Raw genomic sequence first — 17,216 nt, forward strand, 5'->3', positions numbered from 1 at the left:
GGAGGTCATATTTTAAAATGTTCTGCTCACATAAAAATCTCCCTTTATATAGGAAACGCCAGGGAGAAGGCTATGCTCAACCCCCCATGTGCTAGTTTATTACATGCAGTGAGTGCTTTTTCCCCCTTCTCCATATAGTCAAACAATAAAAAACACAACATCCTACATCCTCTGTAGTCTGAAGTAAGACAGTCCAACGTTCTGATACCTGAGCCTACTACTTCATTTTGCCTAATATGTAGACCAGCTCTCAAGAGTCATCAAGTGTAATTAAGTACAGATTACACAAGTGATGAGAAATCATGCATTTGTAAGCAACCCATTAATTACCAAATTCTTCCAAGCTACACAGCAAGTGGATTGGACTGTGAAAGACCAACCAAAATTGTGTTTGCATTTTGACAAATTTGTAGGGCAGTCCAATATCTCAAAGAGGAGGTCAGGTCTCCTGCTACCCTGGTGCATTCACTGTAGCTGAACAATTTCCCTGCTTTTTAAAGTTTGATAGAAATATTTATTTATTTATTTATTTTATTTATTTTATTACATTTCTAGACCGCCCTATAGCAGAAAGCTCTCAGGGCGGTGTACAACAGATAAAATCACAATTAAAATATGAGCAAGTGTGAAAAATATAACATGATAAAAATCCAAAATAGAATTGCCATGAGTTTATAAATTAAAATCCATATTAGGTTTAAAATTAAATTTAAAATGTTTAAAAAGCCTGGGCGAAAAGGTAGGTTTTCACCTGGCGCCGAAAAGATAACAAAGAAGGCGCCAGGCGTATCTCGTCTGGGAGGGCATTCCATAGTTCGGGGGCCACCACTGAGAAGGCCCTAGATCTAGTTGTTGATCTCCGGGCCTCTTTATGAGTTGGGACCCGGAGAAGGGCCTTCGACGTCGAGCGTAGTGAACGGGTAGGTACATAGCGAGAGAGGCGTTCCACCAGGTATTGCGGTCCGATGCCGTTTAGGGCTTTATAGGTAAGAACCAACACTTTGAATCTGGCCCGGAAACATATCGGTAGCCAGTGCAGCTGCGCCAGGACAGGTGTTATATGGTCAAATTTCTTTGTCCCAGTGAGAACTCTGGCCGCAGCATTTTGCACTAGCTGAAGTTTCCGAACCGTCTTCACAGGTAGCCCCACGTAGAGTGCATTACAGTAGTCCAATCTAGAGGTTACCATAGCATGGATAACTGAGGCGAGATTCTCCCTGTCCAGATAGGGTCGTAGTTGGGCTACCAGCCGAAGCTGGTAGAATGCATTCCGTGCCACCGAGGCTACCTGAGGCTCAAGTGACAGGAGCGGATCTAATAAGACCCCCAAACTACGTACCTGCTCCTTTAGGGGGAGTGTAACCCCATCTAGGGCAGGTCGAACGTCAACCATCTGGGCAGAGGGCCCTCCCACCAACAGCATCTCAGTCTTGTTAGGATTGAGTTTCAGTTTATTAGCTCTCATCCAGCCCATTATCGCGGCCAGGCAGCGGTCTAGTACATCAACAGCCTCACCTGACGAAGATGAAAAGGAGTAGTAGAGCTGCGTATCATCAGCATATTGCTGGAAACGCACTCCAAAACTCCTGATGACCTCACCCAGCGGCTTCATATAGATATTGAAAAGCATGGGGGACAGAACTGAACCCTGTGGGACTCCATATTGGAGTACCCAGGGACTCGAGTAATGTTCCCCCAGCATCACCTTCTGGAGACGATTCCCGAGATAGGAGCAGAGCCACCGTCAAGCAGTGCCTCCCACTCCTAAATCCGTAAGTCGCTCCAGAAGGATACCATGGTCGATGGTATCAAACGCCGCTGAGAGATCAAGGAGAACCAACAGAGTTACACTCCCTCTGTCTTTCTCCCGACAGAGGTCATCATACAGGGCGACCAAGGCCGTTTCTGTACCAAACCCCGGCCAAAAGCCCAATTGAAATGGGTCCAGATAATCAGTTTCATCCAAGAGAGCCTGGAGTTGGCGAGCGACCACACGCTCTAGGACCTTGCCCAGGAATGGAACATTTGCTACCGGCCTATAGTTGTCCAAATTATCAGGGTCCAAGGAGGGTTTTTTTAGGAGCGGTCTCACCACCGCCTGTTTCAGGCAGGATGGGACCACTCCCTCTCGTAAAGAGGCATTAATCAACTCCTTGGCCCAGCCGGCTGTTCCATTCCTGCTAGCTTTTATTAGCCATGAGGGGCAAGGATCCAGAGCAGAAGTGGTCGCCCGCACCTGTCCAAGCACCTTGTCCACATCCTCGAGCTGTACCAACTGAAACTCATCCAGTAAAACAGGACAAGACTGTGCTCTGGACACCTCATTAGGATCAACTGCTACAATAATGGAGTCAAGGTTCCGGCGGACCTTGACTCTTGGCTATAGGTATGTTCTTAAACCGCAAGGGTTTTTGCCTATTAGTGAATATTTGTATACCACTCTTTCATTTAAAAAACATCAAAGCAGTTTAGAAGAAGAAGAAAAGTACAGTAAAAACCATTTAAAATACAGTAAAACACACATCACAGTAAAAAAGACATCTTCTTAATTGCCTGCATAAGCCTGATGGAACAAAAAGGTTTTCAGCAGGCTTTTAAAAGTTAAAACAGACCTGCTGAATCTCTGTTGGCAGTGCATTCCAGAAAACTGGGCTGATGACACTTGAAGGCTCTATTTCCTGTTGATGTTAAATGAGCCTTGTCAACTTGGGGGATGACCAAAGCCGCTCCTGCGGATGATCTCAGTGACTGAGCTGGGATATAAGGATTCAGGCAGACCCAAAGATACCCTGGACCTAAGTTGCTCAGGGCTTTGTAAATTAACACAAGGACCTTGAATCTGGCTCGGTCAGGGGATGGACAGCCAGTGCAAATGTTGTAAGAGTGGTGTTACATGTTGTCAGCTACCATCAGCACTCTGGCTGCCACATTTTGCACAAGATGAAGCTTCCAAACCAGGGCCAAGGGCAGCCTCGCATAGAGCATATTGCAGTAATCCAGTCTCGAGGCAGATCACATCCTTGTTTTTCTTTCATTATAATCATGAAAGTAAGAGGCTCGGAATCTGCTATGTTCAAGAGGTATACTGCGTCTGAAAATAGATGCTCCATTTAGTTATCATTGCCAATATATGCTTGCACCCATCCTCTATGAATGTCTAATCCTTTTATTAAAAGGGGCCATCATCCTGGCTTATGGCAGTGAGTTCCATAGACAGCTCTCATGACAACTCTCATTAAGGAAGCCTCCATGGCATGATAGAAATTTGTTAACGCTATTGGTTGCAAAGAATGTATAATTTATGGTCAACAGATGCGCCAAAGGCTGATACTGAAGTCCTGGCACAACACATTCTATAACAACATTTTTCTTCTTAGCAAACAAGCTATTGGCAGCATTTGAGTATAGCATTTCTACAAAATTGTTATTAAACTGCAGGGGTCTGAGCTCTAAGCTCACATCACCGTGGCTATAATGCTAATTTTAATAAGTCAGCAATTTCCACATAAACATTTCCATTCCTCATTTTTGGAGGAAATAAACTAGGAGAACAATGAAGGTTATTTCACAAAAAAGAAAAAGGAATGGCTGAATCCACTGGGAATGATCCAGAGCAACATGATCAGCAGAGGATCTTAGTTCCAAATGTAAATTTAGTGAATTTAGCATGCAGAGTTAACTGATCTGCCTGTTTCACATAATCACAATGTGTGGCCTATAACTGGGGGGGGGGGGTCCACTTGAAAACCGATTAACTTTCAAAATCCAGAGTTTGAGAGGCCAATTTTCAACTGCAGATTTGAAAATCTTAGTGAGAAATAGTGGGAGAATTTGGCTTGAATTCCAAAAAAAGGTTTGTTTTATTGCTAAAACTCAAGTCCTAACACCAACATTTGATCACTCTATGCACACCATTACAACAATCCACCAAAACAAAGCAAATTCCAAAATTAAGATTCTATCGTGGTTTCCAGCACTCACATTTATTATTATTTTCCAAAATTAATCTTGGCTCTGTTCCAAGTCTTTCCTTCATATTCCTGATTGTATTGCCTATGACCCAATCCCCTCCTTCTTTCTTCAAATCTCATCGTAGATAATAGTTCTCACTGGATAGCTTTGCATAAGTCTTCATCTCCTCACCTCTGTTCACAGTCTTTAAAAAGGAATGATAGCAGCCGGATTCAAATGTGTAGTTAGAAAGTTGGCAGCTAGCCATATCCAGCTGGGGCCTTTGCAAAAGCATTAGGTCTTTTGATCCAATGAGACAGCAGTCCACTAATGATGGAGGAGGAGGAGGAGAAGAGGAGGGTATTTTCTTCCAGTTTCCCCTTCCTTCTGCAGCTCCTACTGCTTTCCTAACCCTCCAGAACACATTTTCAGTGGGTGCTGGGGGGAGAGAAGAAACCAGCCAAAAGCACCTTGCTTCGTCCTCTAGTGCAGCAACAATGCTAGGAGGACCAACTGGATTTTGCCCAGTGGCTACAGCCCTAAACATACATACAATGAAGCCCTCTTCAGCACATTGTGGCTTAGTCCTGAACAACATGCACGGGGCTGTGCTGTAAGGCTGCAGTCCTATTCATGCCTACCTAGGGCAAGTCCCCATGAATTCAGTGGGGCTTACTTCCCGGAAAATAGGCACAGAACTGGACTCTCAGGGAACGTTCCTGAAGCACAGAGAAAAATTATTTTAACCGTACAATAATATCGGCAACACAGACAGTAATAATGATACCTGTAAGAACTCCTAAGGAAAGGTAAAGATGCTCCAGGCTTGTGGCAAAGGAGCTCAAGATGAGTCCAGCAGAAGCAAGCAATCCTCCAAGCATGATGCCCACTTGACAGGAGACATGATTACTGATAAAACTCCCAAGCGGAGCTTAAAATGAAAATGGATGCAGTCAGTAGCAGGCATACTTTCAGATGAAGAACATAAAGATTTATGTGACGTTTCAGAATCACATCCAGAATGCTGTGATGGGTTCTGCCCCCTCCCCTCCATATATCGTTCAGCCTTGGCTGTTTCTCTTCAAAAACAAGTGCAAAAGAAAAAAATGAAAAAAATATTGTCACCTACTCTAACATCAGAATGCACTATGCATTTAAATTAATAACATACTCCCTAAGTTACGTAGAAATACTATACTCTGGTGGGGGGGAAGTTGATCCTTCTGTGTTCTACATCAACTCAGTCCATTTCATATATGGAATACGTGTGTAGAATATCTTACAAAAGAAAATAAGCATGATACATCCCTTCCCCATGAGGCACTAGACAGTGTTTGTGTATAAGGATGGACAAATCAGTCTATTTCCAGTGTCAGTTTCAATGTGTCCATCCACAAATCTATTGTCTCATTTCCCCATTAATCTGTGATTTTTGAAAAATGTATGAAAATTCACATTTGAAAAGTACTTTACCCTAAAATGTGCATTTTTGCATACACTTCAACAGAAAACACATTTTTGTATGCACTTTGGTGTTACCATTTCTGAGCTGAGAACATCAGTGCAAAATCTGAAGAAGTGCAAAAAGCAAATGATAGGTGCATTCTCCCCGCTTTTTAGTCTAGGGAGTGCAAAAAGGGCCAGTTTGCTTAAACATGAATTAAAGCGTCAAACATCCCTCATCAGGCATAGAAGTACAATGTGCCAGGGCAAGCCCATGTACAGACCACACATCCAGCCTATCCCTTTCCAGTGCAAGGACCAAGTTACCAGCCAGGGAGGAGGAAGGCAGTGGAAGCACTGTACTGATTCCCTTATGCTTGCTTAATATTGCTCTTCAGAGGCTCGAGCAGTAGTGTGGTGGCAAATTCAGAAGTGTGGGTTCCTTCTTAATAGTCACAGCCATGCCTCCCTTCTAAGATTATACAATCTTCTAATAATATAGATTAATCTGGCCAGGCTTGAATACTGCTTTCTGCTTCTCTTGTCACTGTTGCCATTTGACTGTCTTTTCTCACTGTCAGAGATATTGCTTGAATCACTGAATTCAGTTTCTACATGTTTATCTCCTGCTGCCACCCAACTGCTTGATAATGTAGATGGGATGCTATCATCAGGATTCGGTGTCTCTTCTTCTGCAATTACAGATTTCTCAGTCTCCACAACTTGGCTTTTTAGAATAGGAACTAACAGGAACTCCTTTCACTCTGATTGGTTCCAATCAACAGGAAACAACAAGGAAGAAAGTTAGAAGACTCTTCTCAGTGGCTAACACACTCTGCTTTCATGATGATTTTATCATAGGATGTTGGAGACATAGGAACCCTGCTGGGACTTGGCTCCCCCCCAAAATAAGGGATCTAAGACCCCCTGAGACCCTGTATGATTACACCCCTCAGCCCAAAGATGAATAATATTATGTGAGTTTTGCATTTTAGTTTAAGGTTTGGATGTAAGCAGTCCAAAACAAAGAGAAGACTATGGATCTTAAATGTGCCACCAACAAGTATTTGCCTTAAACTTCCGATTAATAAAATACATTATCTATCTACCTATCTACCTACCTACCTACCTACCTACCTACCTACCTACCAACCATAACAAGGAAATTGATCCCTTTTCCTAACAAGGAATCAAAAAGATTTGGGGGAATGCTTGTTCTGATTATTGGGCAAGTCTAAATCCATTCGATTCTGGTTATTTGTGACTGCATCACACTGTAGTAGAGGAGATGTGCAATGAAATCCCATGCAGGTTTACTCAGCTGTAAGTCCCACAAAGTTCAGTAAGACGTACCCCCACATAAGCATATTTAGGTTTGCAGCCTAAAAGCAGTCCACCATATACACAGTCGATCCAAATACTCACCACAAAGCATGGTAGCACAGTCTACAATGGAATGAATCCAAGCTGTCCGGGCATAATCTTGAGCAAAGTATGTCTGGAACTCCACAAAAAAAATTGAGATGCACCTGAAAAAACACACAGATGTCAATCAACCTGTGAAGATAACCAGAGTGAAAGAATAAATGGAAACTAACTTGGGGCCTACGGATTCCGCAGAGGATGGAGATATGGGAAGGGCCACAGCGCAGCGGTAGAGCACCTGCTTTGCATGCAGAAAGTTCCAGATTCAATCCCCAGTATCTCCGTGTAGTGCTGGGAGCTATTGCCAAACAGTGTAGACAATACTGAGCTATACAGATCAGAGGTCTGATTCGGTATAAGACAGCTCCCCTGATGGAGAATTTTTCTCCTATGGGATCTTTTACTGGGGGTCCTTGAAGAAATTTGGAGACACAGGCTTGAAGCAAAAAGGTAGGCCTTTATTCTTTACAAGCATATGCAGGGTCAGCCTCCCAGAATCATCCAGCAGAGACTGCCATGAAGCACAGTCTGCATAGATCTTTTATACAGTACTAAATACACATGTGACATTAGTTTACCAATCCCACAAGTTCCTTCCCACATAACGTAACAGTTCTTTCCTCCTGCAATATTTCCAACCAATATTATTAAAATGAGTATATGTATATTCATACTTTGCAAACACCTCCCATCCCATAATAAGCTTCAAGTACACTTTTTAAATTTCTGTTCAAAATTATTTCAAAGATAAAATGTACAATATGCTATTTTTGCAAGTAATTAAAAAACCCTGCAAGAACACTTTTATTATAATCATAACTGAAATTGTTTACTGTGCATGCCTACCAGGATCCTGCTGTGATATTTTGTTCTAAATGGTTTGTACACAGAGAGAAAGACTCTGTTGCTGACCTACTCAGTTTATGAGATGTGCAGACAAGCAGGAAAAGGAAACTGTTTCCAGGACTTGCAATGGGTTCTGCCTGAAGGTCAACAAATCCCTCTTCAATCACAACCCTGACTTCACTTATTGGCTAAAAACCTGAAAGGGCGGGGATTAGAGCAGCCAGCACTAACAGAAGTTGTGGGGGATGGCTGACATTCCGGTGTATATCTCTTTATCCAAACCACCCAGAAATTTAATTTTTTAAAAACATGTAAGCTAAGAGTCCAAAGATTGGGGTGACTCACCCAGAGACCCAGAGAGGATCCAAAAAACCCCAGAGTCTCTGAGCAACAACTGGAGACCTGGCAACCCTAATCAAGACAAAACAGTACATAGACCGTCAACTATGTGTTTGGGTCTTGATTATTTATCAAACAAAAATAATTGATTATTAAACAAAAATACATAATCATTTGTTGCAGCAAGGATAAATAATACACATAGGAAATATAAATTACTAAATTTATATGTAATCTTTCACACAATCAGGATCCTTAAGATGGCTCACATAAAATTACAATTAAAAAACAACACCAACACTATAGCCAACCAATCAACATTAACAGTGGGGTGGGAAACAACTCAAAACAGAAACCAACAAAGAGCACCAGCAATATATCCCTCAAAGGCCTCTTGGAATAAAAGCAGTCCAGGCCAGCCTTTGAAAAGTCACAAGGGAGCTGGTGCATCAGAATTTCCTAGGGCAAAGACTTTGAAAAAGAGCAGAACTACCAGAGGGCCCTCCCCATCTTAGTTCTTTCACTTTCCATCTTCTTGCACAAAATTTCAGAAAGGTTTCGAAGCTGGGCCAGCTCTAGCGCTAGGTAGAGTAAGGCACACACCTCAGGCAGCTGGATTAAGATGTAATGAAAGGGCAGCAAGTTGTGTAAGCTTTAATTCTAATCATTTATTTTATTTAAAACACTTTTAAGCTTGTTTTAAGGGCATAGACAAAGTAAATGACAAAAGCAGATTACAGAATAAAATGCAATGTAGCCTAATTACAATTAAAATCTTATATGAATAAATTAATTTAAAAAAGCAATGCTCTCCCACTCGTGGAAACTCTTGCAACGCTGCCCAAGCTCTCAGAAGGCCTTGTAAGAGACAAGAAAGGGGTGGGGCAGGCACCTTGCCCTGCATGTAGCTGGCCTCTTTTCCTTTGAGTTGGCTTTTGGCCACATTAAACATAAAGGGGGACCCCCATAAGGGGCCCAATGGGGGAGATATGAGGAACACCCCTAACTTGGGTGGGGCCAGATCATATGGTGCACATCCTACCCCAGGCAGGCTCCTGGTTTCTAGCGGAGCCCACCTGGGGTCAAAAGTTGCTGGCCAATTAACATGGGTGGTTCCCCTCTCCTGGCTGCTTGACGGGTGGGGAAAATGTTCCCTCAGCACCAGAGAGAGGGAAGAAAGCCCTACTGCTATGCCAACCCCGCTAGCTTTCTGTAATCAATAAAGCTGTAGCCTTGAGTTCACCCACACAAACCACTGTCTTATCAATTTATTTCCGTAGCTGATGGAGAGACACAGCATGCATCTGCCAGACAATTAAAATCCTTCATTTAAGCCAGGGATAACAACCAAAAAGCTGGGCAAAGAATCACCTCCATAATGATCTTACCTTGTTACAGCTCTAGTACAGATAGTGACAAGGAAGCAGCCAATCACAATCATCCACCCCCAGCCACCATCCGGAGGGCAGGCACTTAAACCTTTCCTTGGTGCAGCCATGGCTGTGGTGGAGGGCCTTTCTATTTTGTCCAGAGTCACTCTGAAAGACCAGCGCCAGTTGACAGGCAAGGTATGCAGGGAATGTTACCTGGCACAAAGATTATTCGACATCTGAAACAAGAAAACGAAAAGGGACAATAGGGAAAGGATCAAAGCAAACCACACATTGTTCTGTAAAAGGCCACTATCAAATAGTTCAATGGAAAGGCAGCTTTATTGTTTAAAGAAGTTTTATTTTTAACCCCAACAACCGTAGGATGTAAATTCTATGCATTGTTGGGAGCAGCTGACTATGAGCCATATTAGCTGGTTTAATCCAGAGTTACTTGACCGATCTCACTTGATGTTCATGTCACCAAGAACAGATGGAATCTCTGTAACTAACAGAAAATGTATCATTAGTATTTTTAAAGTCCGGTAAATGTATCATTGCACATTACAATTCAAAATGCATATATATGGACTAGGGATGGAAGAATCTGTCAATTTCCTTTCTCATTTTTCCATTCTTAAATTCAGTTCTTCACGTTTCTGTGAATTATTGTGATTTTTTTTTAAAAAAAAATCCTCATGAAAATTCTTCAGCACTGTAGTGTGGATTTCTCCTAATAAACACAATTTTGTATACAGTTTTGACCAATGTACACATTTTTTGCAAGCAATTTCTCCTAACATTTTTATGCACATTTCCCCATAAAACATACATTTTGGTAAACACTGTTTGCTTGGAAAACTACATCACAAAATTTGTATAATTGTGAATGTTGAGAGAGAGCTGAGTTTCAATTTTCCTATTGTTTCAGAAAGTGTGGATTTGACAGATTTGGCTTTAAATGTAAACTGAATCGAATTTCTCCCCCATCCCCAATATTGACTAAATCCTAAACTGTCATGTCCAATTACTTTAAGGGGAGTTGTTCAATACTTGAGAGCCAGAGAGCCAAACTGGGTAAGAGCAATGCAACTCATGGGAAGCCAGGGAAAGGGGTGCCGGCGGAGGAGGTGCTGGCGGAAAGGTCTGCAGCATCCAGTTGCTACTCAGGAGCGTGCGGAATGCAGACTCAGTGGGGAGCTGCAAGGACAGGAAAGTAAAAGCCAGCTCTCACGAATACCCCTACTGGCAAGTACACACTCTCCATAGACTTGCATTGTAATTATTTTCTTAGACCAACCTTTTTCTCTGTGTGACTTTGGCCCAGATCGGGACCCATGGAAGTTGGATGTTACTTAAGTTTCCCTCCTTGGTCCCTCCTCCAACATGCCCCCAGAACACCCCTTTTTTGAGACTTACACTGACTTCTGCCAGGCTAGGCTTCCCTGGCGGACCCCCAACTGAGCCAACAGGGTTCTGGCTCCACTGTGACAGAGCTGGGGTGAGGGGCTTCTGCTGGTGGAGTCCAGCACAGCTGGGACCCTGCCAGCTCAACCTGGGGTCCACCACATCCAACTCCCCTCAGCCCGGCATAAATATGAGTTGGATTGTGCCCTTAGTCATCAATTTGAATCTCGCCTTAGCCATGACCTTACAAGGTGGTCTATGGCCTCCTCAATCCATCCCCCCATCTGAAATACTTCAGGGATAGACAAATCTGTCAAATCTGGTCTCTCTCAGTTTCTCATTTTTCCAGACTTCAATTTAGTTCTCTACATTTCCACATCAGTTTGCAATTATTATTATTTTGGTCCTCATGAAAATTTGACAACATTTTAGTGCAGTTTTCTCTTACTAAGCACATTTTATATGTAATTTGCTGAATATAATGCATTTTGGTACGCTATTTTCACTCGTATATGCAGTTTTATGTACACTTTCACCTAATACGTGCATTTGGGGGCACATTACTTGAGCAAAGTACAGCATTGCAACATTCAGAAAAGTATGGATTTCGGAGTATTGCTGTATTTCAGTTTCTGCATTGTTTCAGAAAGTTTGAATTTTGTAAGTTCAAGTTAAAATGTAAACTCCCTCATCCTTTCCTAACTTACAGGATTGTGTTATGGCTTGCAACCAGAGAATGCACATGAAGTGTTTTGAATACCTGAAAGTGCTATACAAATGTCAATCATTCAATATTATTAATGATCTGACACTACCTTTGAAACTGAAATGTGTATGTGCAGCCCAGTCCTATGCAAATACTATAAGTTTAACTCCCATTTCAGTGTACATATGATGACTGCCTTACTATCCATATTCCACTCCTATTTATTTAGACATTTCATTTATGTCACTTACTCCAAGTAACCATGCCCAGGATTTCAGCCTTAGCCTTAACGATAGAACATTTTTATTCACACAATATTGACTTTTAAAAAGGAGGTCTCCCAATGGGCTAAGCTCCCAGCTGCGCAGAATGGTGACTCTTGATTCACATGCGATTTTCGTGACAATGTTCCCCCAGTGATGAAAAAACCCAATTACAGTCTTTCGTGAAGGGTAGAATGTCAAAAGCATAAATAACATTTAAGCGCCCAACTGTCATATGTGCCTTTCAAGATCATCTCCCTTATTGCTTTCCTTGAATGCAGAACTGGATCACGATGCTGGAATGTAAAGCCAGAGCAAAGATGACTTCCATTTAAATGCCAAAGACTGCCAACCAGGTTCAAGTCTCATCTCAACAGAATATACTTCCTTCTCCTAGATCCCTGCCCTATTTGTTTGTTTTAAAGGCCTTTAGAACAATTTTTGTCCACAGTTGTCCCTCAGAGCAGTTTTACAACTATGCACAAATATAAATCCATAAAATCCAAAGGGTGACACCAGTAAAACAGTTAAAATATCCAGTTTCATCCCAAGAACATATAAGCTAGCACACCAAAAAAATAACCCATGCAGTTCTAGAGAAAACCATTCTAGATTAATCCCCAAAGGCAATGATGACAAAATGGGTACTTAAAAGCAAACTGGTCTTAAGTTAGAAAGGGAGTGGGGGTAGGGAGAGAGGAGGAATCTATGTATTTATTCATGGAATTTATACATGGAAGTTGGTGGTTCCTATCTAACTGCCAGTTGCCTGTGTTCAACTGCCTCTTGCACTGAGCACCCATTTTCTGTTATAGCTGTTTGTGCATTGTTGAGTTGTTGGTTTTTTAAAGCCCAACCAATTATATCCAAAGTTATACCACTATCCTAGAACCTATAATTCAACTTTTCTGTATCCCTTTCTTTCTCAGAGATAGATGGCACTGCCATATCTTGTCCTTGGGCCCACGTTATATCAGAACATGGTTCAAATGCACTTGACCTCAGAGCATTTGAAGCAATAACAACAGTCTAGACTAGACTTAGATTCATTTCAAAGCCACTTCCTCTCTCCAAAGAGAGGGTGTGTGGCTAGGGATAGTTAATTGAATTCTCACAGCCTCACCCAACTACAGCTCCCATAATTCTCTGGTGAAAGACTTAACAATTACACCGATACAATATCTCCTCATAGTTATGAGCTAATATTAGTTCTTAAGTGGATACGCCCCTGAGCTACCTCTTCATCTGTGAAGAAGGGAAATAACTTTCATATCAGAGGGCTTGGCTTCTTGAGACCCAATATCTCTTGTATAAGAAAACATTGGTGCACACTTTAAATGATACATTTAAATATGCTTGGAAAAAAAATATAGTTAGTTGCCTTCCAAAATGCAATATCTGATACAATCAGTTTAGAATATATACAATAAAATAATTAATACAATAATAATAAGCAAAAGCCAATAAAATAATACTATTTTAATTGCATTCAATTTCAGTCAGCCATTCCAGCAGAAGGACTAAAACTGGGCCGCTAAGAAAAAAAATCTACCATATCAATTAAAAGCAATCTGAATTTTTTTAAAAAAATGTTTAAGGCCCACTTGAATGACAACAGGGAGGGAGCTGATATTATTTCCCAAGGGAGGAAGTGCCATAAGTATAGGGACATCACTGAAAATGCTCCATCTCTTGTGCCCTTCCTTCTTCTGTAGTGGTCCTTTAAGTAACTTGGTCCTGAACCCCATTAAGGGCTTTAAAAGTCAATACCAGCATCCTGAATTGGGCACCGAAGCAAATAAGTAGCCAGTGCAGCTGACGAAGAAGAGGTGTGATGTAGTACAAACATTCAGCCTTTATCAACATTAAAGCTGCTGCATTCTGCACCCGCTGAAGTTTTCAAACCATCTGCAAAGGCAGTCCCATGTAGAGCACACTGAAGTAGTCCAGTTTTGATGTAACCATGGCAAGATATAAACTCCACCGTATCGAGACAGGGACGCACAGCTGGTGAATCAGTCTAAGCTGGTAAAATGCATTCCCGGTCATTGTTACTACACAAGATAGCATCAAGTGGCCAAGCTGCAAATCTGGCCTTTCAGAAGCCAGTTGAACACCTCAATCTGCAAAAAAAACAGGCTTCTTGAGTTTCTCCATCTTGTATGGATTAAGTTTCACTTTCTTCACCCTCAACCATGTCAAAACTGCCTCCACACACCTGTTCAACAGCCTGCTTGGGGCTATTTGTTTATTTCATTATGGTTAAAGAATGCTCTTCATTTTTTTTAAAAAAATCACAGTGCAGTTTACGATATAAAAATCATAAAACACAATTATATCAATACAATGTTAATACAACAACATATATTAAAAAAACCAATAGTACAATACAGCTACAGCCCTGTTGATTCTTCTGCCTTCCAGTACCATCATCCACAGCATCCTTCTGGGTTGTCTTGCCAGGTTGGGGAGCGGTACAGTTTTGCGCACATGGAACAGTTCTTTCTGACAGAGCGGATCCATGGAGCTATCTGAAGTAGGTGGCTTCACTTTGCTGCACAGTTTCAGTGGAACTTCCTTCAGTGCCATATGATTGGAAGCAAGGTGTTACAGATTCAAATACATAAGTGTTTTAAATTATTAATGAAAAATGGATGTCCCCAAATACAAAGCCTGCGCATGCATCTTTAACATTAGGTCACAAATCCAACTGAAACGGGCCTAAACCATCAGTTCCCTCTGAGTCTGCCTGGAGTTGAGACACTGCCACTCTTTCCACCACCTTGCTCAAGCATGGAACATCCAAACACACTTCTTTTGAACCATCCATGTTAATGATTTGTTGCTCTGTTGAAAAGTATGTTTCTTCCCCTGCTGAATGAAGAAAAGATTTTTAAACAAATAAGGAAAGCTGTCTGGTATGTGATTTAGTTTTCCTTGGAGAGGAACCTAAAATAGCCCAGCTGCAGTTGAATCCTTTAGCTGTTGAACACACAACATTCATGCTGATAAGAATTGCAGGCAGTCCTATGAAACATTATCTGATGTCATTTTGAGGAGGGAACTGAGTCTCAAGATAAATAGTAATAAGCAACCTGGGAGAAGCTTTCAGTTCTCTTTCGGTTTTATTAGCACAGAGCTTGGGGCCAATTCAAATGTTGTGGCCCTACATGTTAATGACTAATAAAATACTAGGAATGTGCGGCACTAATGTAGATGCCCTCCAGATAACCAGGACTCGCATTTCTAATAGTTTAATGGTTTCTTCCACAACAGAATGATGGTACAGTGACATGAGGGGATGACATTGGGGCAGAGGCCCACAGCCCCACTCAGCAGAATGATCAAGAAGGCCCGCAGTGCACTAGGGCTGACTTACCACATTCTGAAATAACATACATTACCATCTAAAAAGATTTGTCTCCCTGATAAGGCCATTAAGTTCTGAATCAAAAACTCTGCATAGAGAACCAGCTTTATCCTCAATGGTGCTTTGAACCACTCTTCATATTTGCCAAGGAAGCATGGACTATTCAGACTTTTCTGTCTGGAAGGTTCTCAACCCTCTAACAGACATGTGCACCTATGAGTCCTTTTCCTTCCATGGGAACTGTGTAACATTGAATCCAGGCAAGCTGGCACCATATGTGGTGGACATGTGATAAAGTGCAACAGTTTTGGACAGAGGTGTTCACTGAAATGACTTTGATTACCGACCAGACTATACACCATAATCCACAACTGGCATTATTAACTTGATTTTTGGATGATCAAAGAAGCTAACTACATAAGAAATTATTTACTTGTTTGTTAGTGGCAGTAAAGTTAGTAATTGCTCAATATTAGAAGCAATTAAAGTAAAGTAAAGGTGTCCCCGCACTTGTAGTGCGAGTCGTTTCTGACTCTTATGGTGACGTCTTGCGACGTTTACTAGGCAGACCATATATATGGGGTGGGATTGCCAGTTCCATCCCTGGCCTTTCTTTACCCCCCAGCATATGCCGGGTACTCATTTTACCGACCACAGATGGATAGAAGGCTGAGTGGACCTCAACCCCTTTTACCGGAGATTCGACTTCCTCCTTCCGTTGGAATCGAACTCCGGCCGTGAGCAGAGCTTCAGCTGCGTTACCGCTGCTTACCACTCTGCACCACGGAGAATCTTTAGAAGCAATTAGATAAGCTTAATATACACACTTGGTGGCAAAAATTATGGATGGTTGAATTGATGGACAATTTGACAAAACAGGCCAGACCTTTAAATGGATCACAACATAATGAGGATTTTATTGAAACTTGGTGTTGTTTTATAATGTATGCAAACTCCCAGAATATGCAACCTCCATCACTCATATGCAACTGTGGAGAGGGGTCTTTAGTTGACATTTTGGTGATTTGTAACACATTCTCTTTGGTTATTATTCTCCAGCATTCTGCGGAGATAAAACAGATGCATTATTTCTGGGGGTTTGGAGGGCAGGTTCTTCTGTCAATTTGTATTGTTACTTACCTGCTCTTTACATTATTTCAAAAATCAGCAAAATATATTTTTTGAAAAAAATCAAATCCAGGCTATGCTGGATTTATTTGAATACATTATTATTGTAAGCTGTGCCTGGTTTACAAAGAAGATACATAGCACAAGCCAGATACCACCTTCTGCTATGGTCACTTTCAATAGTAAAAAGGTTGGCCTCCAGCAGCCTGCTACATCTTCTGCAAAGCAGGATATGAACCTTAGGCTACCAGCATTATCACCCTGGGCAACCGGCTTACACCCGTCCCCAGACGGAAGGTGTGGCTTCAGTTATAGAAGGGGTGGGGGACCTTTTTCCATCTAAGGCTTGCATTTCCTTATAGGCAACCTTCTGGCAGCCATATGCCCTCAATGGGTGGGGCCAGAAGCAAAAGTGGGTGGAGCAATGGATGTTAATGCTACTCTTGCACACTAGGCTAGTTTCGACACACACCCCTCTCTATTCTCCATCCAGGGAAATGGAAATGTACTGCCTTCAAGTCGATTCTGACTTATGGCAACTCTATGAATAGGGTTTTCATGAGGATGAGAGGCAGTGACTGGCCCAAGGTCACCCAGTGAGCTTCATGGCTATGTGGGGATTCGAACCCTGGTCTCCCATGTCATAGTCTAACACCTTAACCACTACACCACACTGGGAAGCAAGAGGTAATATCCAAGTTCAAGTGCATATCCCAGCCAGGCGAGAACTCTCAAGGAGGGAGCAAAGCAGGGCCAAGACAAGGGGTGGGCATGGAGGGGGGATACCCTGGGGAGAGTCCCGAAGGCCAGACAGAGAGGCTTGAAGAGCAGCATTCAGCCCATGGACTTGAGGTTCCCCAACTCTGAGTTATTAGCATCAAGATATACCATGTACAACACTTAGCATTTCCCCCTCATAACTTGGACCCTGGCCTGTAAAACGCCCATCAAAGTGGGAGGCGTAGGTA

At 42.1% G+C, this 17,216-nt stretch overlaps 1 protein-coding gene across 20 annotated transcripts in view; it reads right to left on the minus strand.

Moving 5' to 3' along the window:
- The window catches only part of SLC16A12 (solute carrier family 16 member 12), a 90,939-nt gene that overhangs the window by 25,290 nt on the left and 48,433 nt on the right, over positions 1-17,216 (minus strand). For 19 of the 20 annotated variants that reach the window (XM_061635438.1, XM_061635433.1, XM_061635443.1 and 16 more), the window contains 4 exons: positions 9,393-9,613; positions 8,011-8,076; positions 6,820-6,923; positions 4,739-4,882 (listed from right to left, as the gene is read on the minus strand). In XM_061635438.1, coding sequence (XP_061491422.1) covers positions 4,739-4,882; positions 6,820-6,923; positions 8,011-8,076; positions 9,393-9,502 — 424 coding nt within the window. In that variant the 5' untranslated portion in view covers positions 9,503-9,613. The remainder of the gene's footprint in view (positions 1-4,738; positions 4,883-6,819; positions 6,924-8,010; positions 8,077-9,392; positions 9,614-17,216) is intronic. The other variant, XM_061635453.1, reaches the window with a different exon arrangement.

The sequence above is a fragment of the Rhineura floridana genome, chromosome 7 (assembly GCF_030035675.1).
Source record: "Rhineura floridana isolate rRhiFlo1 chromosome 7, rRhiFlo1.hap2, whole genome shotgun sequence".
NCBI classification, from domain to species: Eukaryota; Metazoa; Chordata; class Lepidosauria; order Squamata; family Rhineuridae; genus Rhineura; species Rhineura floridana.